Source organism: Phacochoerus africanus, chromosome 3 (assembly GCF_016906955.1).
Source record: "Phacochoerus africanus isolate WHEZ1 chromosome 3, ROS_Pafr_v1, whole genome shotgun sequence".
NCBI lineage: Eukaryota > Metazoa > Chordata > Mammalia > Artiodactyla > Suidae > Phacochoerus > Phacochoerus africanus.
The window spans coordinates 52,612,805-52,631,799 of record NC_062546.1 but is presented as its reverse complement, the minus strand read 5'-3'; the positions used below and the strand labels follow the sequence as shown (position 1 = coordinate 52,631,799).

General features: G+C 39.1%; 1 protein-coding gene across 5 annotated transcripts in view; it reads right to left on the bottom strand.

Annotated features, from left to right (window-relative positions):
• Positions 1 to 18,995, bottom strand: part of KAT6A (lysine acetyltransferase 6A) — a 107,943-nt gene that overhangs the window by 49,060 nt on the left and 39,888 nt on the right. For 4 of the 5 annotated variants that reach the window (XM_047771797.1, XM_047771800.1, XM_047771798.1 and 1 more), the window contains 3 exons: positions 6,651 to 6,759; positions 1,966 to 2,081; positions 486 to 567 (listed from right to left, as the gene is read on the bottom strand). In XM_047771797.1, the coding sequence (XP_047627753.1) occupies positions 486 to 567; positions 1,966 to 2,081; positions 6,651 to 6,759 (307 nt within the window). Of the gene's footprint in view, positions 1 to 485; positions 568 to 1,965; positions 2,082 to 6,650; positions 6,760 to 11,576; positions 11,595 to 18,995 lie in introns of those variants that run through there. The other variant, XM_047771801.1, reaches the window with a different exon arrangement.

Below are 18,995 nucleotides of genomic sequence, written 5' to 3'. Positions count from 1 at the left end.
AGGATGCAGGTTCGACCCCTGGCCTCTCTCAGTGGGTTAAGGTCTGGCATTGCTGTGGCTGTAGCATAGGCCGCAGCTATAGTTCCGATTCAACCCCTAGCCTGGGAACCTCCATATGCCGTGGGTGCAGCCCTAAAAGACAAAAGACCAAAACAAACAAACAAGCAAAAAACCCAGAGAGATTTCAAAATATTACATAGGGCAAGCATTTTGTCCTCAAGCTATAGGACTGGCAAATATTTATAAATGAACACTTTTACCCTCCAAGGATGCTAAAACATTGAAAATAGAGGAAAACAATAAATCCTTATCACATAAGAATGTTAGGATGTCTAAAAAGAAAGACTACTCCACCTCTAAGATGACAGCTCTCTTCGTCCTTACACAACCCCAAATAGAAAAAGGCAAACTAGTCTTTCATTTTAAAAAGTAGATTAAAAAGTGTTTTCACTAACCTACCCCTTTATCCTGCCAGTACTTCTTACCTTTTGGCATCCGAGTGAGTGGTGGATCACAACACTCCATATGAAAACCCCGGTCACAGGAATCACAGAAGAGCATGTTATCCTAAAGAAGAGAAACAACAGGTCTGCTTAATTTTATGAAACGGAAGCATGTCAGGATACTGACTTCATGAAACCTAGGAAGCCTCAACCATCTCATAAAGGAGATGAGTTACCATAATAATAGAAAGTCCCTTAACTTGTATTATAAACTGAGTAAATAAATGGACAGTCTGAGTTAGCAAAGTTTTGCTTCATCCATCTTTAATAAAGAACTAAAGTTTCATTACTTTCAAGTTTATCCAGTAGTCAGATATAAGCTAACTTGAGTCTGTTTTATTAGAAAAAAGGATGACTGTAATTAATATAACTGACCATTCCTAAATGAATACCTCCATGCTACTCAAAAAAGTTTAACGAATATTTCTTTAAAGTAGCTCATCTTGGAGTTTCCATAGCAGTGCAGTGGAATAAGAATACTACTGCAATGGTTCAGGTAGCTGCAGAGGCACGGGTTCAATTCCCAGTCCAGTGCAGTGGGTTAAAGGATCCATCATTGCCACAGCTGCAGCTGCAATTCAATCCCTGGCCCAGGAACTTCCATATGCTGCAGGTGTGGCCACAAAAAAGAAAAACAGAAAAAAGAGAAAGTAGCTGGTCTCTGCAAATATATAGTTAAGATGCTTTAGAAACTACAGAGAAATAGAGAGTTCCTACTGTGGCTCAGCAGTAACAAACCCAACTAGTATCTAGGGTTCAATCCCAGGCCTCGCTCAGTGGGCTAAGGATCTAGAGTTGCTGTGAGCTCTGCTGTAGGTCGCAGACACAGCTCAGATCTGGTGGTGTTGTGGCTGTGGTGTAGCTGGCAGCCGTAGCTCCAATTCAACCCCTAGCTAGCCCAGGAACCTCCATATGCTGTGAATGCAGCCCCAAAAATATGACAGAAAGAACGAAAGGAAAGGAAAGGAAAGGAAAGGAAAGGAAAGGAAAGGAAAGGAAAGGAAAGGAAAGGAAAGGAAAGGAAAGGAAAGGAAAGGAAAGGAAAGGAAAGGAAAGGAAAGGAAGGGGAGAAGGAAAGGAAAGGAAAGGAAGGGGAGAAGGAAAGGAAAGGAAGAAGGAAAGAAAGAAAGAAGGAAGGAAGGAAGGAAAGAAAGAAAGAAGGAAGGAAAAAAGGAAAGAAAGAAGGAAGGAAAGAAAGAGAAGGAAAGAAAGAAGGAAAAAAGGAAAGAAAGAAAGAAAGAAAGAAAGAAGGAAGGAAAGAAAAGAAAGAAACTACCTAGAAATAATCTAAGTGTCAGTGAGCAAGTATTCTAAACTAATGATGTGTAATTTGAAGAGGCTACTGTTGTAAATTGTGCTGGACCAAGTGACTGAAAAATAACAAGCCATACTTAGAGAAAAGTGCCAGCTGTACCTTCTACCTCTAAATGAAATATTCGAGCTGGAGAGCAAAGATACTCACCGCATTTTTGCCCTGATCTCGACAGGAGCTGCACGTCTTACACTCGATGCACTGCCACCGTAAGGCCTTCACTCTAACCGTTAGTTCGGGGGAAAACTTTAAACAGGATGGATGACCTAATAAAGGGGGAAATGCACAAATGAAACAATCAAGAATCACTGTGTAACTATACTAAAGGAATGATGTAGAAAAAGGCAACTATTTTAAATCAAAACATCAAGGAAAAACAAGATGCTCCTGGAAGCTTGCCACACAAGCCTCATCAGGACCTGGAACTTCAATTCAGTTCTCAGTGGGCTAAACAGAATTTAGTGCATCACCCCCCACCCCAGTCTGATTATTAAAAGCGTGACAAACTCCAAACTTTTATTAAGCCTGCATTAATTAAAGCACTACGTGTGTACACATGCTCGTATGCATATGAATACATAATATGCCTGGGCCATTACTGGAATAACACAAAAACTGTTTACAATTGTAACATCCTAGGATATGGAGCTAGAAATATTTTGCGAGAAAGAAATTTTACACTTTATACCCTCTGTGCTCTCATTTTTTGTTTTTGTTCTTTTGTTTGTTTGGTTTTTGGCCACCTCTGCAACATACAGAAGTTCTAGGGTCAGTGACAATGCTGGATCCTTAATCCACTGTGCCACTAGGGAACTCTTGTGCTCTCATTTTTTAAACAATAATGTGTTACATTTATAACTAAAAAATATATAATGAAAATCCCATCATTCAAAAATCAGTTCTGGGAGTTCTCTGGTGGCTCAGCAGGCTTGGGTCACTGCTGTGATGCGAGTTTGATCTCTGGCCCAGATCTTCCACATGCCATGGGCACAGCACCCCCCAAAAAAGTGAGTTATGTGCTCATGATTTAAGGCACTGAGCTAAAACTACAACATAAGCAATGTTTCTATTTGATCAGATTAATAGTAACTGAAAAAAATGTTTCCTCTCCCAAGAGTTAGTATCAGCTTGATTCTCAAAAACTTAGGGTAGCCGATTCACCCTTAACTCTGAAAAGCTTTGTCCCTTTCCTCTAAAAGTTGGTTATGTTTATTTTTCTTCAATGAGAGAAAGGTTGGTTAAATTCTCTTCTCTTTTCTATCCCTAAATAATTTTGTTTTAAGAAATGATAAGAAATTTATCACAGGAACATCAGTAACGTCAAAGGAAAATGAGAGAGGAGGTATTAAAAAAAAATTTCTCATCCATAATCTCATTATCCTAGAATAGCCATTTTCGTATTCTACTTTTCCTTTTTAAACTAACTAAAAAGGGAGTTCCCACTGTGGTTCAGCAGGTTAAGAACCTGACACAGTATCCATGAGAATACAGGTTTGATCCTTGGCCTTGCTCAGTGGGTTAAGGATCTGGAATTGCTGCAAGCTGCAGTGTAGCCCTCAGCTGCAGCTCCAATTCGGCTTCTAGCCTGGGAACTTCCATATGCCTTGAGAGCAGCCGTAAAAAGAAAAGAAAAATAAATAAACTAGCTAAAAAGCCCTTGCATGGTTTTAATTTAGGGTATAATTTTTGTTTTGTTTTACTTTTCTTCATTATTTTTTTCAAGCAAACTTTATATTCCTTAAACTGATTGCATTCCACTGAGTTGATACACTATACCCCACCTGACCACTTCCCTATAGTAAACATTTAGACAATTACCCATAATAATTATTAAGAACACTAAAATGAATAATTTCATGTTTATAGATTCTTTCCTTCTTTTAAGCTAATTCCTTAGAATAAATTCCTGAGAGTAGAGTTAGTGAGTGAAATGAAATAAATAATTTTTTAGCTTGAGAGGCAGACATGCACCGCCAAGCATGCTTCAAACCCTATGATGTAACACCCAGTGCCACCAGCAAAGGACAAATATTTCATCAGCTCTAGTTCGGCTCTCTTATCTTTCAAGTTTTATAAAAGCTATAAAATGACACTCCACTGCTGCTTTGCTGTACATTCCTATTATTACTTGGGTAAAACATTTTTTTATGTGCTCAACTATTAACTTTCTCTCTTATAAACTGTTTGTTCATAAGCTCTGACCCTTGGACTTTATGCTTAGAAATGTAAATATGCTCTTCATACCTTATGGGATAAAGCTTTTGGCCCTTTGTCCTATTTAATGTAATTATTTTCCTCAAATAATTCTTACTTTTTAAAATGTGGGTATTTCAGTTCTCAATTTGGAAAATATCAAACTATATACTTGACTCTGTCTATATTTTCTTCCTCAGTTACTGTGAAAGGCAAGCTCCAAGCAATCCTCCTGGCAAGAACACCAGTCCACACCCTTGTGGTGTTCCCTCCCACACCAAATGGGGCTGGTCTGAGCCGCCAACAGGATACTGCTGAAATGACAGAGTGACTTCTAAGGTGAGTGTAAAAAATACCACCAATTCCACCTTGCTCTCTCCCTCAGATGCCTGCTTAGGGGAATCAGCTGCCACATGTGGACACTCATGCCGTCCTATGTAAAGGTCCACAGGGCAAAGAGCTGAGGCTTCCTATCAACAGGGAGCATTAACTTGCCAGCCAGGTAAGTGAGTCGTCATGGAAGCCTTTGGATGACCCAAGCTCAGGACCTGAAATCTTTTTTTTTTTTTTTTTTTTTTGCTTTTTAGGACCTCACCTGCAACACAGGGAGGTTCCCAGACTAGGGGTTGAATGGAAACTACAGCTGCCAGTCTACACTACGGCCACAGCAACTTGAGATCTGAGCTGATCTGAGCTTATCAAATGTAATGCTTCTTAGAAGGCAGGGCTGAACACAACCCTCTCCCTGTTTCCATTTCATTCTCATTTCACCTGAAGCAGATTCATTTTTGCTCGGTCTTCCCCCCCATTTTCTAGGGCCACACCTGCAGCATATGGGGGTTCCCAGGCTAGGGGTCCAATCACAGCTACATCTGTCGGCCTATGCCACAGCCACACCAGATCCAAGCCAATTCTCAACCTACACCATAGCTCACGGCAACGCCAGATCCTTTTAACCCACTGAGCTAGGCCAGGGATTGAACCTGCATCCTCATGGATCCTAGTCGGGTTTGGTTAACTGCTGAGCCACAACGGGAACTTCCATTTTTGTCAGTTTTACATTTTATTTGAGTTCTCATAAGATTTCTTTGGATGCCATTACTAAAATAGTTTGGAAATCACTGCATTGTATGACATGTCACTATATTTTTGTCTAATCTTTCATGATTTTATGGTTTATATTTAACTGTGAAATCCATCCAGAATTCATTTTGGCTTGTCGTATATGCTGGACATGGTCACCTACCACTCAAGATCTTTTTCCCCTCCTTCTAAGGCTTTTTATACATAAGAAAATTGAAAAGCTAAATACTATACGTCCTGGACCTCCCTGATGTTAGGATCTAGAATTGAATTAGATTCTACCAAGGGGATGTGTCTGTGGGATCTGCGAAAGGCAGTAATGAAGCAAAGACCATCTTCTTCCTGACACTGTTTGCTAATGACAAAGTTATGAAAACTCCAGCATCAGAGTTCTTGTCATGGCTCAGTGGTTAACAAATCTGACTAAGAACCATGAGGTTGTGGGTTTGATCCCTGGCCTCCCTCAGTGGGTTAAGGATCTGGTGTTGCCGTGAGCTGTGTTGTAGGTCACAGACTTGGCTCAGATCTGGTGTTGCTGTGGCTCTGGTGTAGGCCGGCGGCTACAGCTCCGATCAGACCCCTAGCCTGGGAACCTCCATATGCCTCGGGTGTGGCCCTAAAAAGACAAAAGACAGGGAAAAAAAAGAAAGAAAGAAAAAAAGAAAAAGAGAATTCCAGTATTTACTCTTCACCTTCATGCTAGCTGTGATGATGGCCAAGTGCAGCATTTCAGCACCAGCTACAGAACTCAACGGTTCTACAGTACCTCCCACTCCCACCTCTTCCAGATGGAAGCAGATGAAATGGCTCCCTGGGGGTCAGTTCTGCAATGTCCCAGGAGTCAAGCCTTAAAGCCCAGTCCAGAGCCTGCCTCTTCAGCCCTTCCAACAAGCTCACAAAAACCTGATTCTGGTAATAAATTCCTTTGAAGTATGTACTGTGCTTTCTGCTTTCTGGACTATATCCTGTTTGTTACTGGTATAAAACACTAAACATTTAGCCAATGATCAAAGATAATGTAAAGCCTGGTAAGTTCCTCACATGTAGACCAAGAATATCTTTGGAACTGACAAATTAGGAAGCTCTTCGAAAAATCTTTTTTAGAGCCCAGAATTTCATACAGCTCATCACACTGCAGTGTCAACACTCTATTTCCCAGTGTGACATATGTAAGTTTCTATCAAGAAAAACAAATCTGTTATCATCCTAGTTCTATTCATGAAGCCTGAGGCAATGATTATTAAAAAAATCAGCAATAACTTTCAACTAATTGCTGTGATTCGAACAGATGTTTGATAGTGAAATATAAAAACCAACAGAAAAAATAAGTCTATGGAAAGCTTTTTATTAAAAACAACAACTAAGATCTAATTTAAGTTAACCAAATAAAACATTTCAACTGAACATTTAAATTCCTCCCTAGTCTAGAAGCTCATCTGAGTTACCTAAGAGCAGAATCTAATTAAAACGTTACTTTCTTTAAGGATCAAGGATACAAACTCAGTTAAACATACTCTTGCCCCATAGCATCTGTTAGAAGGAACACAGGGGTCACATACCACTGTTGCCACAGTCTGCACAGGAGATGAGTTCCTCTGGCTTCTTTTCCCGGTTTTGTTCTTTTGTACCAAGACAGAAACTACAGATGGGGATTGGTTCAGCAACCGGCTGTAAAGAAAAACACAATTCCCTCAGCTACCGGTACTTTTTTTTGGTATTAAGACATCAAAATTACAGTTTTAAATTCCTTTGAGAGTTACATGTACCTATAGGACCACCGTATTCCCCTCCTAAATTTCCAACTAAGCAGGTGGGTTTTTACCAAGCCTGATTTGGCTGGGCCTTTACAAAGCATCCTTGTAATGACAACTTTAGTCTAAAAAAATACCCCAATCATGTTGGTCACTTAGAAACTCAATGACATGGTATGATTTAAACAAAGCAAATCCATCACCCAAGACTGAAGAATTCAACTGAATTAAATACAAGGAATCATAGTATCAGCCCTTAAGAGTGATAAGATGCATAATGAGCATGAGGAAAGGCAGAAGCCATTAAGTGCTACAAGAGATCCATAGTACAAATGGGAAAGGTAAATTCTAATTGAGGTTTAGCGGAGAAGAGCTGAACAAGGAAGACAACATGTATTGAGTGCCAGTACTTAACACATGTGTGTTATGGTATTTTAAGAAGCTTGTCCAAGGACAAGAGATAGTCATTGCTAAAAGCAGGTGTTTGTGTGTGTGTGTGTGTCTGTCTGTCTGTCTTTTAGGGCCGAATCCGAGGCATATGGAGGTTCCCAGGCTAAGAGGTAGTCATTGCTAAAAGCAGGTGTTGTGTGTGTGTGTGTGTGTGTGTCTGTGTCTTTTAGGGCCGAATCTGAGGCATATGGAGGCTCCCAGGCTAGGGGTCCAATAGGAACTGTACCGCTGGCCTACACCACAGCCACAGCAACGCGCGCGATCCAAACCGCGTCTGCAACCTACACCACAGCTCATGGCAACACCGGATCCTTAACCCACTGAGCGAGGCCAAGGATCGAACTAAAAGTCCTCATGGATGCTAGTCGGGTTTGCTAACCGATGAGCCATGACAGGAACTCCCCTAAAAGCAGGTTTAAACCTAAGTCTCCAGGTAGCTCCACAGCACTGCCCCCCCCTCCACCCTGAACAAAGGCAGTACAGGTAGTATAAATAAGATGAACCTCAGTTTGCAGTCTGCTAAGGCCAGTGCTTAAAGGATATGAGTTCTGTGATAGTGGTGGGGGAGTGGGAGGCACTAGATTAGTTTTTTAAGATTGCCACAGAGAGGTCCTATAAAGAATTTGGATTTGGAGTTCCTGTTGTGGCACAGCAGAAACGAATCCGACTAGGAACCATGAGGTTGTGGGTTCGATCCCTTGCTCAGTGGGTTAAGGATCCAGCGTTGCCGTGAGCTGTGGTGTAGGTGGCAGACTCGGCTCGGATCCCACGTTGCTGTGGCTGTGGCGTAGGCCGGTGGCTACAGCTCCGATTAGACCCCTAGCCTGGGAACCTCCACATGCCTCAGGAGTGGCCCTAGAAAAGGCAAAAAGACAAAAAAAAAAGAAAAAAGAAAGAAAGAAAGAAAGAAAGAAAGGAAGGAAGGAAGGAAGGAAGGAAGGAAGGAAGGAAGGAAGGAAGGAAGGAAGGAAGGAAGGAAGGAAGGAAGGAAGAAAAGAAAGAAAAAGCTATGAACTTAGAAGCCAACTAATTGCAGAAGTGATAGAAAAGGAAATGAATTAAATATGATAACTTATCTGAAAAGATGATGACGCCATCAACTGTGAAAGGTAAGTCATTTTAAAGAAGAAAATCAAGATGAAAGCAATGAGACAATGATTTTTATTTCAGATGTGTCTAGCTGGAGGTCATCTCAGTCAATTCTCAACTGTCTATGTGAAGCACTGTGCACAACAGTTTTACAAAGCCCTCAAGATGCTCCTAGTCTACTGGGGAGAACAGATAAAATGCCTGCAGGTACCATGACAGACAGAAGTAATACTGTGGGAAACAAAGGAAGAAGTAGGGAAAGTGGCACAGGGTAAGGCGTCACAGACTCATGTTCTTCTGGAGGCATCTGACAGGCAGGTCCACCTGATGGGGATGTTCAAAGAAAATATAGAATTGTTACACAATCGGATTTGGGAGGAGGGAGGTATGAGTTTAGTTTGAGAGATACTGAATTTAAACTGCCTATGAAATATCCACACAGCAACACTTATGGACATTTTGACACAGAGATCTGGAATTCAAGAGAAAAATGGTCTGGGAATGAAAGTCTAGAAGTCACAGCAGTCGGCCCTCCACATCCACGGGTTTCACATCCTTAGATTCAACCAATCGTGGATCCAAGTCATCTGGTTGAATCTGGTGGATACCTTAGAACCCACACATACCAAGGGCTGAATTGGTATATACGAAATGGCAACAAGGCCATCAGCTGATGGGTTCTCCCATTGAGAAGAGATGGAAAGAAGAGAGCTAAGGTCAGTATTAAGTGACTGGCAGAGGAAAAGTCTGAAAACGAGATAGTTTAGTCAGAGAGTTAGATGGCACAGCAATACAGAAATGTCCTATACAAGCAAATTAATAGTACTACTGCTCAGCCAAGAGACAAAATAAGAGGCAAACAGCTGGAAGCTGTCTTAGCTGTAGTAAAGACAACCACATCCTTCCTTTAAAAAGAAATATGAGGAGTTCCCATCACGGCTCAGCAGTTAACGAACCCGACTACTATCCATGAGGACATGGGTTCCATCCCTGGCCTCGCTCAGTGATTTAAGGATCCCACGTTGCCATGAGCTGTGGTGTAGGTCACAGACATGGCTCAGATCCCGAGTTGCTGTGGCTGTGGCATAGGCTGGCAGCTGTAGCTCTGATTTGACCCCTAGCCTGGGAACCTCCATATGCCACAGGTGAGGCCCTAAAAATAAATAAATAAATAATTTTAAAATATGAAAAAGAACCAGGGAATAAAGTCAGGAAAGACTTCATCCAGGAGTAGAAAGTTGAAGTAACCTCTAAAGAGGGCAGAAGCCAGGTCATGATGTTTGAGCTTTATGCTATAGCCTCTACATACCACTAGAGAATGTTAAGCAGAGGAATGATAGCAGCAAGATTTAAAGTTTAGAAAAGCCACACTGTAAGTGGTTGGAAATGGACTGGAATGGACACGATCTATGACCCAGGCCATGAGTAATAAAGGCCTGCAGTGAGGTTCTGACAAAAAGACTGGAGAAGAGGCACAAGAGACATTTAAAAGGTACCTGGCAAGAACTGATGGCCAACTTATTTGGGCTAGGGAACACAGTAAGGAAGATGAAAGGCTAGAAAGATACCATTAAAGAAGTGAAGAGTAAGCCACAGAGTGGAAAGTATTAACACAAACTTAACTAGCAAATGTTCACGCCCAAATGTTCTACATATTAAGAACTCTTACATACCAATAAGGAAAAGACAGACAAAAGACTTCTACGGGTACTTTACAACAGAAAATACATGTATGATATACAAGTGGCCAATAAACAAAAGAAAAGATGCTCAACTTCACTAGCCATCAAGGAAGCAGATCTTTAGGAATAGCTAAAATTATGAAGACTGGCAATAGTAAGTATTGATAAGAAAGTAGAACAAAAGGAACTCTCTTACGCTGCTGACAGGAATAGAAATTGACAAAATGACTCTGAAAACTTCCATTCCTAGCTATATACCCAAATGAAGTACATACATACACAATATAATAAAGCATACATACAAATGATCAGAGTAGCATTATTCATAACATGTATTCCAAAAAAAACTTATCCAAATAACTATCAATCAATGATTGTAGAAAAAGAACTATATCCATACAGTAGAATATTACACAAACTACAGTCAACAACATGGACAAATATCACAAACAATACTGAATGAAAGAACAGACTCAAAAGAATACATATCATTTTATTTATATAAAGTTACTTATATAAATTCTCATAAGTCAGGACAGTGGTTACATTTAGGAAGAAAAGAAGACGTAATGAATTGGAAAGGGACTTCTGAGGTGCAAGCAATATTATTTTTCTTGACCTGGACGGCCATTTCATGGATGTTAATTGTGAATTAATTACAATATACACTTACAATCTGCGTACTTTTCTAAATACATATTTTAGTTCCACAGTTAAATTTAAATCAATGAACATCTATGGAGTAGGTCAATGTGCAGGTGATCAGTGCTAGTGTCTGGTGATAGCATGGAGTGAAGTGGAGTGGGTGGAAGGGGCAGAGAGTAAAGGGAAGGGAATGAAGAAGTGAGACGAAGTCTGGATGGAGGAGCAACAACATTTAGAAGCACTGGAGGACAAGCAGACCAGAAAGAACCAAGAGAAGTTACAACACAAGAATTTCAAGAAGCAGAGAGCAATCAACAACCATTGTTGGGAAAATAAAAGTTAACAACTGGATTCTACAACCGAGAAATAGCTGGAGACCTAAGAGAGAGTCCTTTTCAGTGACAGCATAAGAACTAAAGTCATAAGAACCAACAAACTGCCATATGGGGACAGAGAGCAGAAGGGAGACAGCTAAGAGGAAATGGCAAAGGGTTTTGATGTGTTCTAGGTATTTCAAATGAGAAAGACTAAACCTATTTCAATGTGGAGGAGAAAGAAGACACACATGGTCAAACAGATTTAAGAAACAAGAAAAAAAACAGGAACATATTATGTAGTAAGGTTCAGTGCTGCACTGTTGAATATGGTAGACACTACAGCTACAACATGTGGCTAAGTAAATATAAAATAAATTTAATTCCTCAGTAACACTAGCTACATTTCAAGTGCTCAACAGGCACATGTGGTTAGTGGCTACAGTACTGGACATCAAAAATACAGAACAATTCCATCATTAAAGAAGGTTCTCTTGGAGAACTCCAGCTTAGTAAGGAAGATGGATTTTTAAGCACAAGTAAAGGGTCTGGACCTCTCAGTATAGGATGGTACAGATGCATACTGTTTGCAGGTGGGTTGATGAGAAGAGGAAATGTCAAGGATGCTCAATTCAGATAACTTCAATATTTCTGGAAAACAGAAAAATAAAATCACCTGCTTAAAGTGGGACAAGGATTGACCAGATAGAGCATAAGAAAGTGATTAACGGACAGAGAAAATTAAAAGATGAGACTGGCTGGGTCCAAGAACAGAGATAAAGAACTCAACCTCCTGGGAGTTCCCATTGTGGTGCAGTGGAAACGAATACGACTAGTATCCATGAGGATTCGGGTTTGATCCCTGGCCTCGCTCAGTGGGTCTCAGTGGGTCGGGATCTGGCGTTGCCGTGAGCTGTGGTGAAGGCTGGAGACACAGCTCAGATCCCTCGCTGCTGTGGCTGTGCAGGCAGGCAGCTACAGCTCTGATTCAACCCCTAGCCTGGGAACTTCCATATGCTGTGGGTGCAGCTCTAAAAAAAAAAAAAAAGAAGAAGAAGAAGAAGAAGAAAAGAAAGGAAGCAAGCAAGCACTCTCTTATCGAAATGTAAAGTGGATAAATAGAGCAAGACAGACTCTATTTATCTCTATTTATCATAGAGAATAAATTCAAAATACCAGGACAGAAAAGTTGATGGAGCCCTTGCAAAACAGCCTCCATACTGTGACTATGAAGGCAATGTCATCTGCTTCAAGAGAAGTAGATAGGTATGAATTTGGGCATTTACAGAGGGCAGAAAAGGTCTGGAAATCTCTGTGTGAAAGGTGACAGGGAATCAATTTGTGATGGAAAACAAAACTGTCAATCAGCCCTAACCACAAAGTTAAGCTAGGAGAGAATCAACCTGTAGTATTGCCAACCAGGATGGCTGTACAACTTTCCTTAACATCTCTGGAGCCTTGTAGATGGACAAGATAAGCTAAAGGTTGAGAATTCCCCAAAATGCAAATACTACTATTTCTAAAATAGTGGGCCACAAAGTTAAGGCTAGATATTATAAGCAGAACAGGGTCTGACAAACTCAAAGTTTAAGGAGTTAAGGAATCATAGGAATCCTGATCAAATGGAAATAAAGGACCAGTGGGAAGAAAAAAACAAATGGAAAGGGAGAAGGCCTGAGCTCTTCGGTAAGCAGAGGAACATTAGTTTCTGATTTCCTTAAGTATAAGATTCTAGCTAGTGAAGAAAACCCCAAATGGCAAATGTGCACAAATTCTTTAGTATTTAGTAAACACTATTCTAGACACTTGAAGGTACAAATGGTAAAAAAGACAAAGCCCCATTTTCATAGCGTTTATATTCTAGTCGAGTGCTGAAGAAAGTGAACTTGAAGACAATAAAGTCAAAAGTCTGGGAAAGCACGATTTTAGAAGAATCATATAATTGTGTTCACATCAACAAAAACGATGACTGTGTCCAAGACAGGAAAGGAACGTTTTGCAAAAACTTTTGATAAATGACAGCTCCGCTTCCCCACCAAACACACTCAAAATCAGAGCTCATGGTATTAGTAGATGGGAAGAATACCATGTCAGAACTTGTTCAATAAGGGAGCAGCATCAAGACTGCGTGTCAACTCTTTTTCTTCTTGGGTCTCTCCCTGCCCCACCCTCCTTCTAAAATAAAGGTAAGAATATGGAAAAGTAGCTCCATAGGAAGATAAAGACTTGGTTCAATGTAAGGACCTGCCAGTGGTACACTAGTGTCTGTCATATAAGATACAGCATATCACTTCAGCAGTCTGGCTAAAAAAAGGAACAAAATTGGGTTGAGATAAAGACTCCTGTATAACCTGTAATCACTGAGATGGAGAAACCTACATTATAATGAGAAGTTACAGGGCAGAGCAGGGATAGTATCATAATTCAATGAAGTTACCATAATTAACATATATTAAGTATAGCAACATCCTTGGTTAATCTGCTGCTACTTCTGAAGGACAGATCATACTTAAAGGAACAAACACACAAGGATAATGAAAAGAGAAACTCTGAAAAACAAACTATTGTTATTTTTCAGTATAGGCAATGTAGTCTTAAAAAAGCAAAACTATGCAGTAATCTGTGTCTTCAAGCATGTACCTCTATCATCAAGAACTAGAAAACAAACTTCTTGATGGCAGAAGTTATTTAAAATCATACCTAAGAAATTTTTACCAAAACTGTTCCCGTGTGTTCCTGTATGTCCCCTGTAATATTACTGCTGTTAATATTTTTTATATATGACCACTGCTCCACATTACTAGATTCTGTCCAAACCAAAACAAAATAACTGAGGTCATTCAAATCAATTCATTAGGGGGAAGGGGTGGGCAGTGATTTAGACAAACTGGCTGCCTGCTTAACTTGGAACTGTATAAACAGTTTAACTCAATTATGCTGGTACTTATCAAACAACCATAGTCTTAGACCTTGGCTACTCACTACAAAAAACAATTCGCTGATTATTCCCAGCAATAACAATGTAAGTTTAAACAGCATTGGTATTTACAGTGTGAAAGTAAGACAGACTGAAGACTAATTTGTGAAATCAACTTAAAAAGACTGTTCAAAAGACTCAGATTTTACAGGAACAGTAACACATGGCAGTACAGCCCTAATTTCCTTGACCTAAATAAACACTTGACACTGAAGATGTTCATCCTGTGACATCATAGGACCAAACATACACATAATAAATATTTCAGCTACCAAAACAAAACTGGATCCATAGAGAACACTACTACCAACAGTGATCATGATATTTTAACTAATTGATAATTTCAGGGTTTTTTTTAAAAAATAATAATTTCAGGGCATTTTTAAGTGCAATTTGGGAAAGAGTAATAGTATTTTGAGGAATAATCGTTTTAGCTGATAAACCCCCTAGGTTACAACATAATCTATGAGGTTTTCTTTGTTCATTAACTAAAACTGCTAGTTAGTTAATAGTGTGATTTTAGTATAATGCCTAATGATATTAAGAGCATAAAAATTACAACTCCAGATCATTCTCATCCCCAAAATACTACTGAGCATGAAAATCAGTGAAAAAGGCTGACACTACACTGGGTTCACTGTGAGATTTGAACCTGAAATACACTGGGGTGGTGATAATTCATAACATTTTCCAAGTAAAATTCTATAGCTGATTTCAATGATCCTATATCACAGAGATTTAAAAAAAAAAAAGACAATCAATAACCCAGGAATAAAAATCTCTTAAAATATTTGGAGATACACAGTATGCCATGTGATCACTGTTCTCAGAACTATCCAAACTTAGTTCTTATAACTGACTGTTCTTATATCTATTTAAAGTAAACCTGCTTCAACAGCTAACAAAACAAGAACAAACTTTGTAGCAAATGATTTTACAAACCATTACACACAGAAGCCAGAGTGAACCAGTTGGAAGGTTAAGTCAGAGAATGTCCCTGGCTGAGTCAAACACTCCATCAAGCCCAGTGACTTCATCTCGGAGTAGAGGCCCTATATGACCTATGCCCCCACATACGTACCCACAAATGCCTCTTCCTCTCACGTTCTACTCCTGCTTCCTTGCGTGCTCTCTCTTTATACATTTTTGCATCTGCTTTCCCTTCTCTCCGGAATGCTCTTGTCCAGATCTTTCAGATCTCTACTCAAAAGTCATCTTCTCAGTAAGGCCTTCTTTGACCATTCCATCTAACATTTCAAAACCACCCACCAACCACAATAATTCATATCCCCCTTCCTTGCTTTATTTTTTCCTCTTTAATCCTTTTCACTAATTAAAATAGTGTGTATCTTGTTATTTGTCTCCCACTAAATGTAATGCCCATGAAGGCTGATTTCTGTTTGTTGAGGGCTGTATTCCTAGTACAAAGAACCGTTCCTAGCATATAATATGCATTTAATAAGTGCTATACAATGAACTAATTGTCTAGAAAATCTAGAAATAATAAGAAAAACAGCATCTTAGAAAGAAAAAATGAGTTGGCTATAAGCCTGATAAAGCTATGTGCAGCTCAGTAATAATCTTAATAATATAAAAATGCTCTACTGTTTTCATGTAATCTTACCAAATAATTTCATGGCCTTAAATACTACGTAAGATTTCAGTCACAGCGACCCACTGCCATTCCATTTCTCAAACTTTGGGGGAGAATTGTGGCAGGAGGCACTTAGATTGTGCCCCATGTCATGGGCTATCCTAGGCTGCCTTAAGCAACATGTTGAGCTCTCCACAAGAATCATTAGATGGCAGCATTGAGGCAAATACATAATAGATGCTCCGAAAAGTGGACAGATGGTTGAGCAGCATCCTGACTTGAACTTCTGGAAATAACTTTGAAAAAAAAGAACAGTAAAAATTTTGCCCAACGATCTCTACTACGTGAGGTTATACTATGAAATAAAACAAATATGAGGCAAAATCATTTAGAATATATTAAATACAAGGACATTTTCTAGATTCTGAGATATATCACCTGAGATACTCATATCTTTATTAATATTATTAAAGTCCAGGAGTTCCCATCATGGCGCAGGGGAAACGACTCTGACTAGGAACATGAGGCTGCAGGTTCGATCCCTGGCCTCACTCAGTGGATTAAAGATCCAGCGTTGCCATGAGCTGTGGTGTACGACGAAGACTCAAGATCTGCCATTGCTGTGGTTGTGGTGTAGGCTGGCAGCTGTAGCTCTGATCAGACCTCTAGCCTGGGAACCTCCATATGCCGTGGGTGCGACCCTAAAAAGCAAAAAAATAAAAAATAAAATAAAATAAAATACACTGTTCTCAAGGCAAGCCCTACTCTCAGTTCTATCCAGTCTTCACTACCAACAGCCTTAGATGAACTCATGCTCCTCCCAAATCCTTTCCAAGAATTTAGAATTAGATTTGTCCTCATCTTTTCCAGAAAGACAATCCTAGATAAGCAGAAATCACCCTAGACCTTTTAATTCACCCCTTAAGTGCCTTGAATTACAGAATGTACTATATATGCATTTACTGATATTAAAACAAAATCATGCTTTGGTCCAAAGAGGTTTATCAGTTACTTACTCAAAGCCTTTCTCCCAAGAATCAATAATCTTCAAGGGAGACATACTTGGATAGGATTTAATCTCCTTAAATTCTTCAGCACCCCATATACTATCAAACACTCTATGGCTGCTTATTAAACATTTTTTAGGATAGTATATTCCTCAAAAGTACACAGCTGTGAAAGATAATAAAATAAATAATAAAACAACATGAATAGCCTAGAAGAGTTCATTTTCCACTGTTTATAGTCTATGATAAGGTAATCTTGCATAATTTTAATCAGTTCCAACATAACCCATTAGCCATTACAAAGCTTTAATAGGATACTAAATTAAATTCATTTTTATTATGAGTTCATTCAATGACCTCTACAATTAGATAAAATAACAAGATTATTGGTAAAAGAAAATAAGTTAATGACATAATTAGATCAGTAATGATCAATTTCAATTTGCACTTTGACAATGTATATAGATTACTGTACCTTCAGATGAGGAAGCAATTTGTCCAGATACTATAAAAATTTTCTATTTCTTAATCAGAGGTGACATAAAAAATGATAATACGCATATTTTCTAGACTTAAATTCTACACTAAGAAATTGTAAAAAAAAAAAAAAAAGTTCTCTTTCACACATTCCTCGGTTACTTGAAAGCTCTACTTTCTGTTTGTCAGGTACATCATTATGTATCAATTCCTATTCACTGAAATATGACACTGCCAAGTTATCACTGCCTCTCCTTTCCTTCCCATTTCAGTTTCTTTTATATACTCATGGCTCTCCCCTACCTCAGAGTCCATTTATGGACTCTTTCTTTGATTTATTTCTGCACACTACTACTCGATTAGTGTAGTATCCTAAAACACTACTTTTTTTAAATTGCTTTTTTAGGGCTGCACCCACGGCATATGGAGGCTCCCAGGCTAGGGGTCTAATCCGAGCTGTAGCCACTGGCCTACATCACAGCAATGCAGGATCCGAGCCATGTCTGCGACCTACATCACAGCTCACTGCAACGCCGGATCCACTGAACGAGGCCAGGGAGCAAACCCGAAGCCTCATGGTTCCTAGTTGCATCCATTTCCACACCCCATGATGGGAACTTTTTTTTTAAAATCCAGTTACTCACCTGGCCCAAACTCACACAACACATCCCCACTGCCAACTATTGCCAGCTAGTATTCCATTCCCATCACCATACACCAAACTACCTTTCTCACACTATCTTCATCAACTACAATCTACTCACTTGCCTTCAAAGACCATACTTAATGCCCCTTCTCCAGGTTATTTGTATCACTGACTCTAAGAATCAACTCAGTAGAGTTTAGGGACAGACTGGGTTCCTACTTAAGGCATCACTTTGGCCAAATTACTTAATCTCGTTGGTGTGTAAAATGGTGCAACATACCTACCTTTCATGATTTCAAGTTATCATGATTAAATGAGATAAAGCTATGGGAGTATAACTGAAACCTAAGAAACACCTAAAAATGCTTATTTCTTATAACCCCTTTTCAAAACTGTATCTATTCTTCAAAGCTTACTGTTAAGTGACCATTTTTTTTTAAGTCAGGGCAAGTTTCTGTTTTGTTTTGACACCTCCAAAAAGACATGATGACTAAAATTTTCTGGGACTAATAGGTTTTGCTATATATGGTCTTTACCTGCATGACTGCATTAAATTTTTTTTTGTCTTTCTGCACACAATTTCTACCACTTAAAAAAAAAAAAGAAAGCTTTAATGGTACTTGAGTATAAGACCATTAGCAAAGAAATATTTTCTATGCTAAAAAAACATAAAAGTGATGGTTTAGAAGGAGCAAGATGTTCAAAACATCCATGTTCCTTATACTTTTAAAGAGATTGCAACTGCAAGCATTTATTCTGACCAAATGAAGGCCTAAGACAGATAACACTTAAACAATTTGGTAAATAGCATCATTTTCCTCAAGCCCTACCAAAAATAATAAGTGAAAACCTACCAAAATATAATTACTGATACATATCCAACAGAATACGCAGTGTGCTGCTACTATCAGAATCATGGTGTTTGGAACTTCAAAAAACATTATATACTCATTTTACCAAAGATAAAAATCTATACATTACTAGTAAAGCGATTAAGGTTATTCCAAGCTAGAAATTCTGAATTTAATAACTAGAGTATTGACTCAAGTCAACAGCTTCAACTCAGTCACTCGGAGTCACTCAAGTTAACAATCTAGAGATAAAATAATTTTTTAAAAGAAAGACCTAATAGATGGGAAATGTTGAGTTTCCATTATTGGTAAATAATGACACTACTCACTTAAAATATGCTGTGGCAGGATTTAAACTTACATATTTAAAACTGAGGTTTCTCAGAGGTTCTCTCCTGCTTTCTTCAAAGAGGAGACCTAT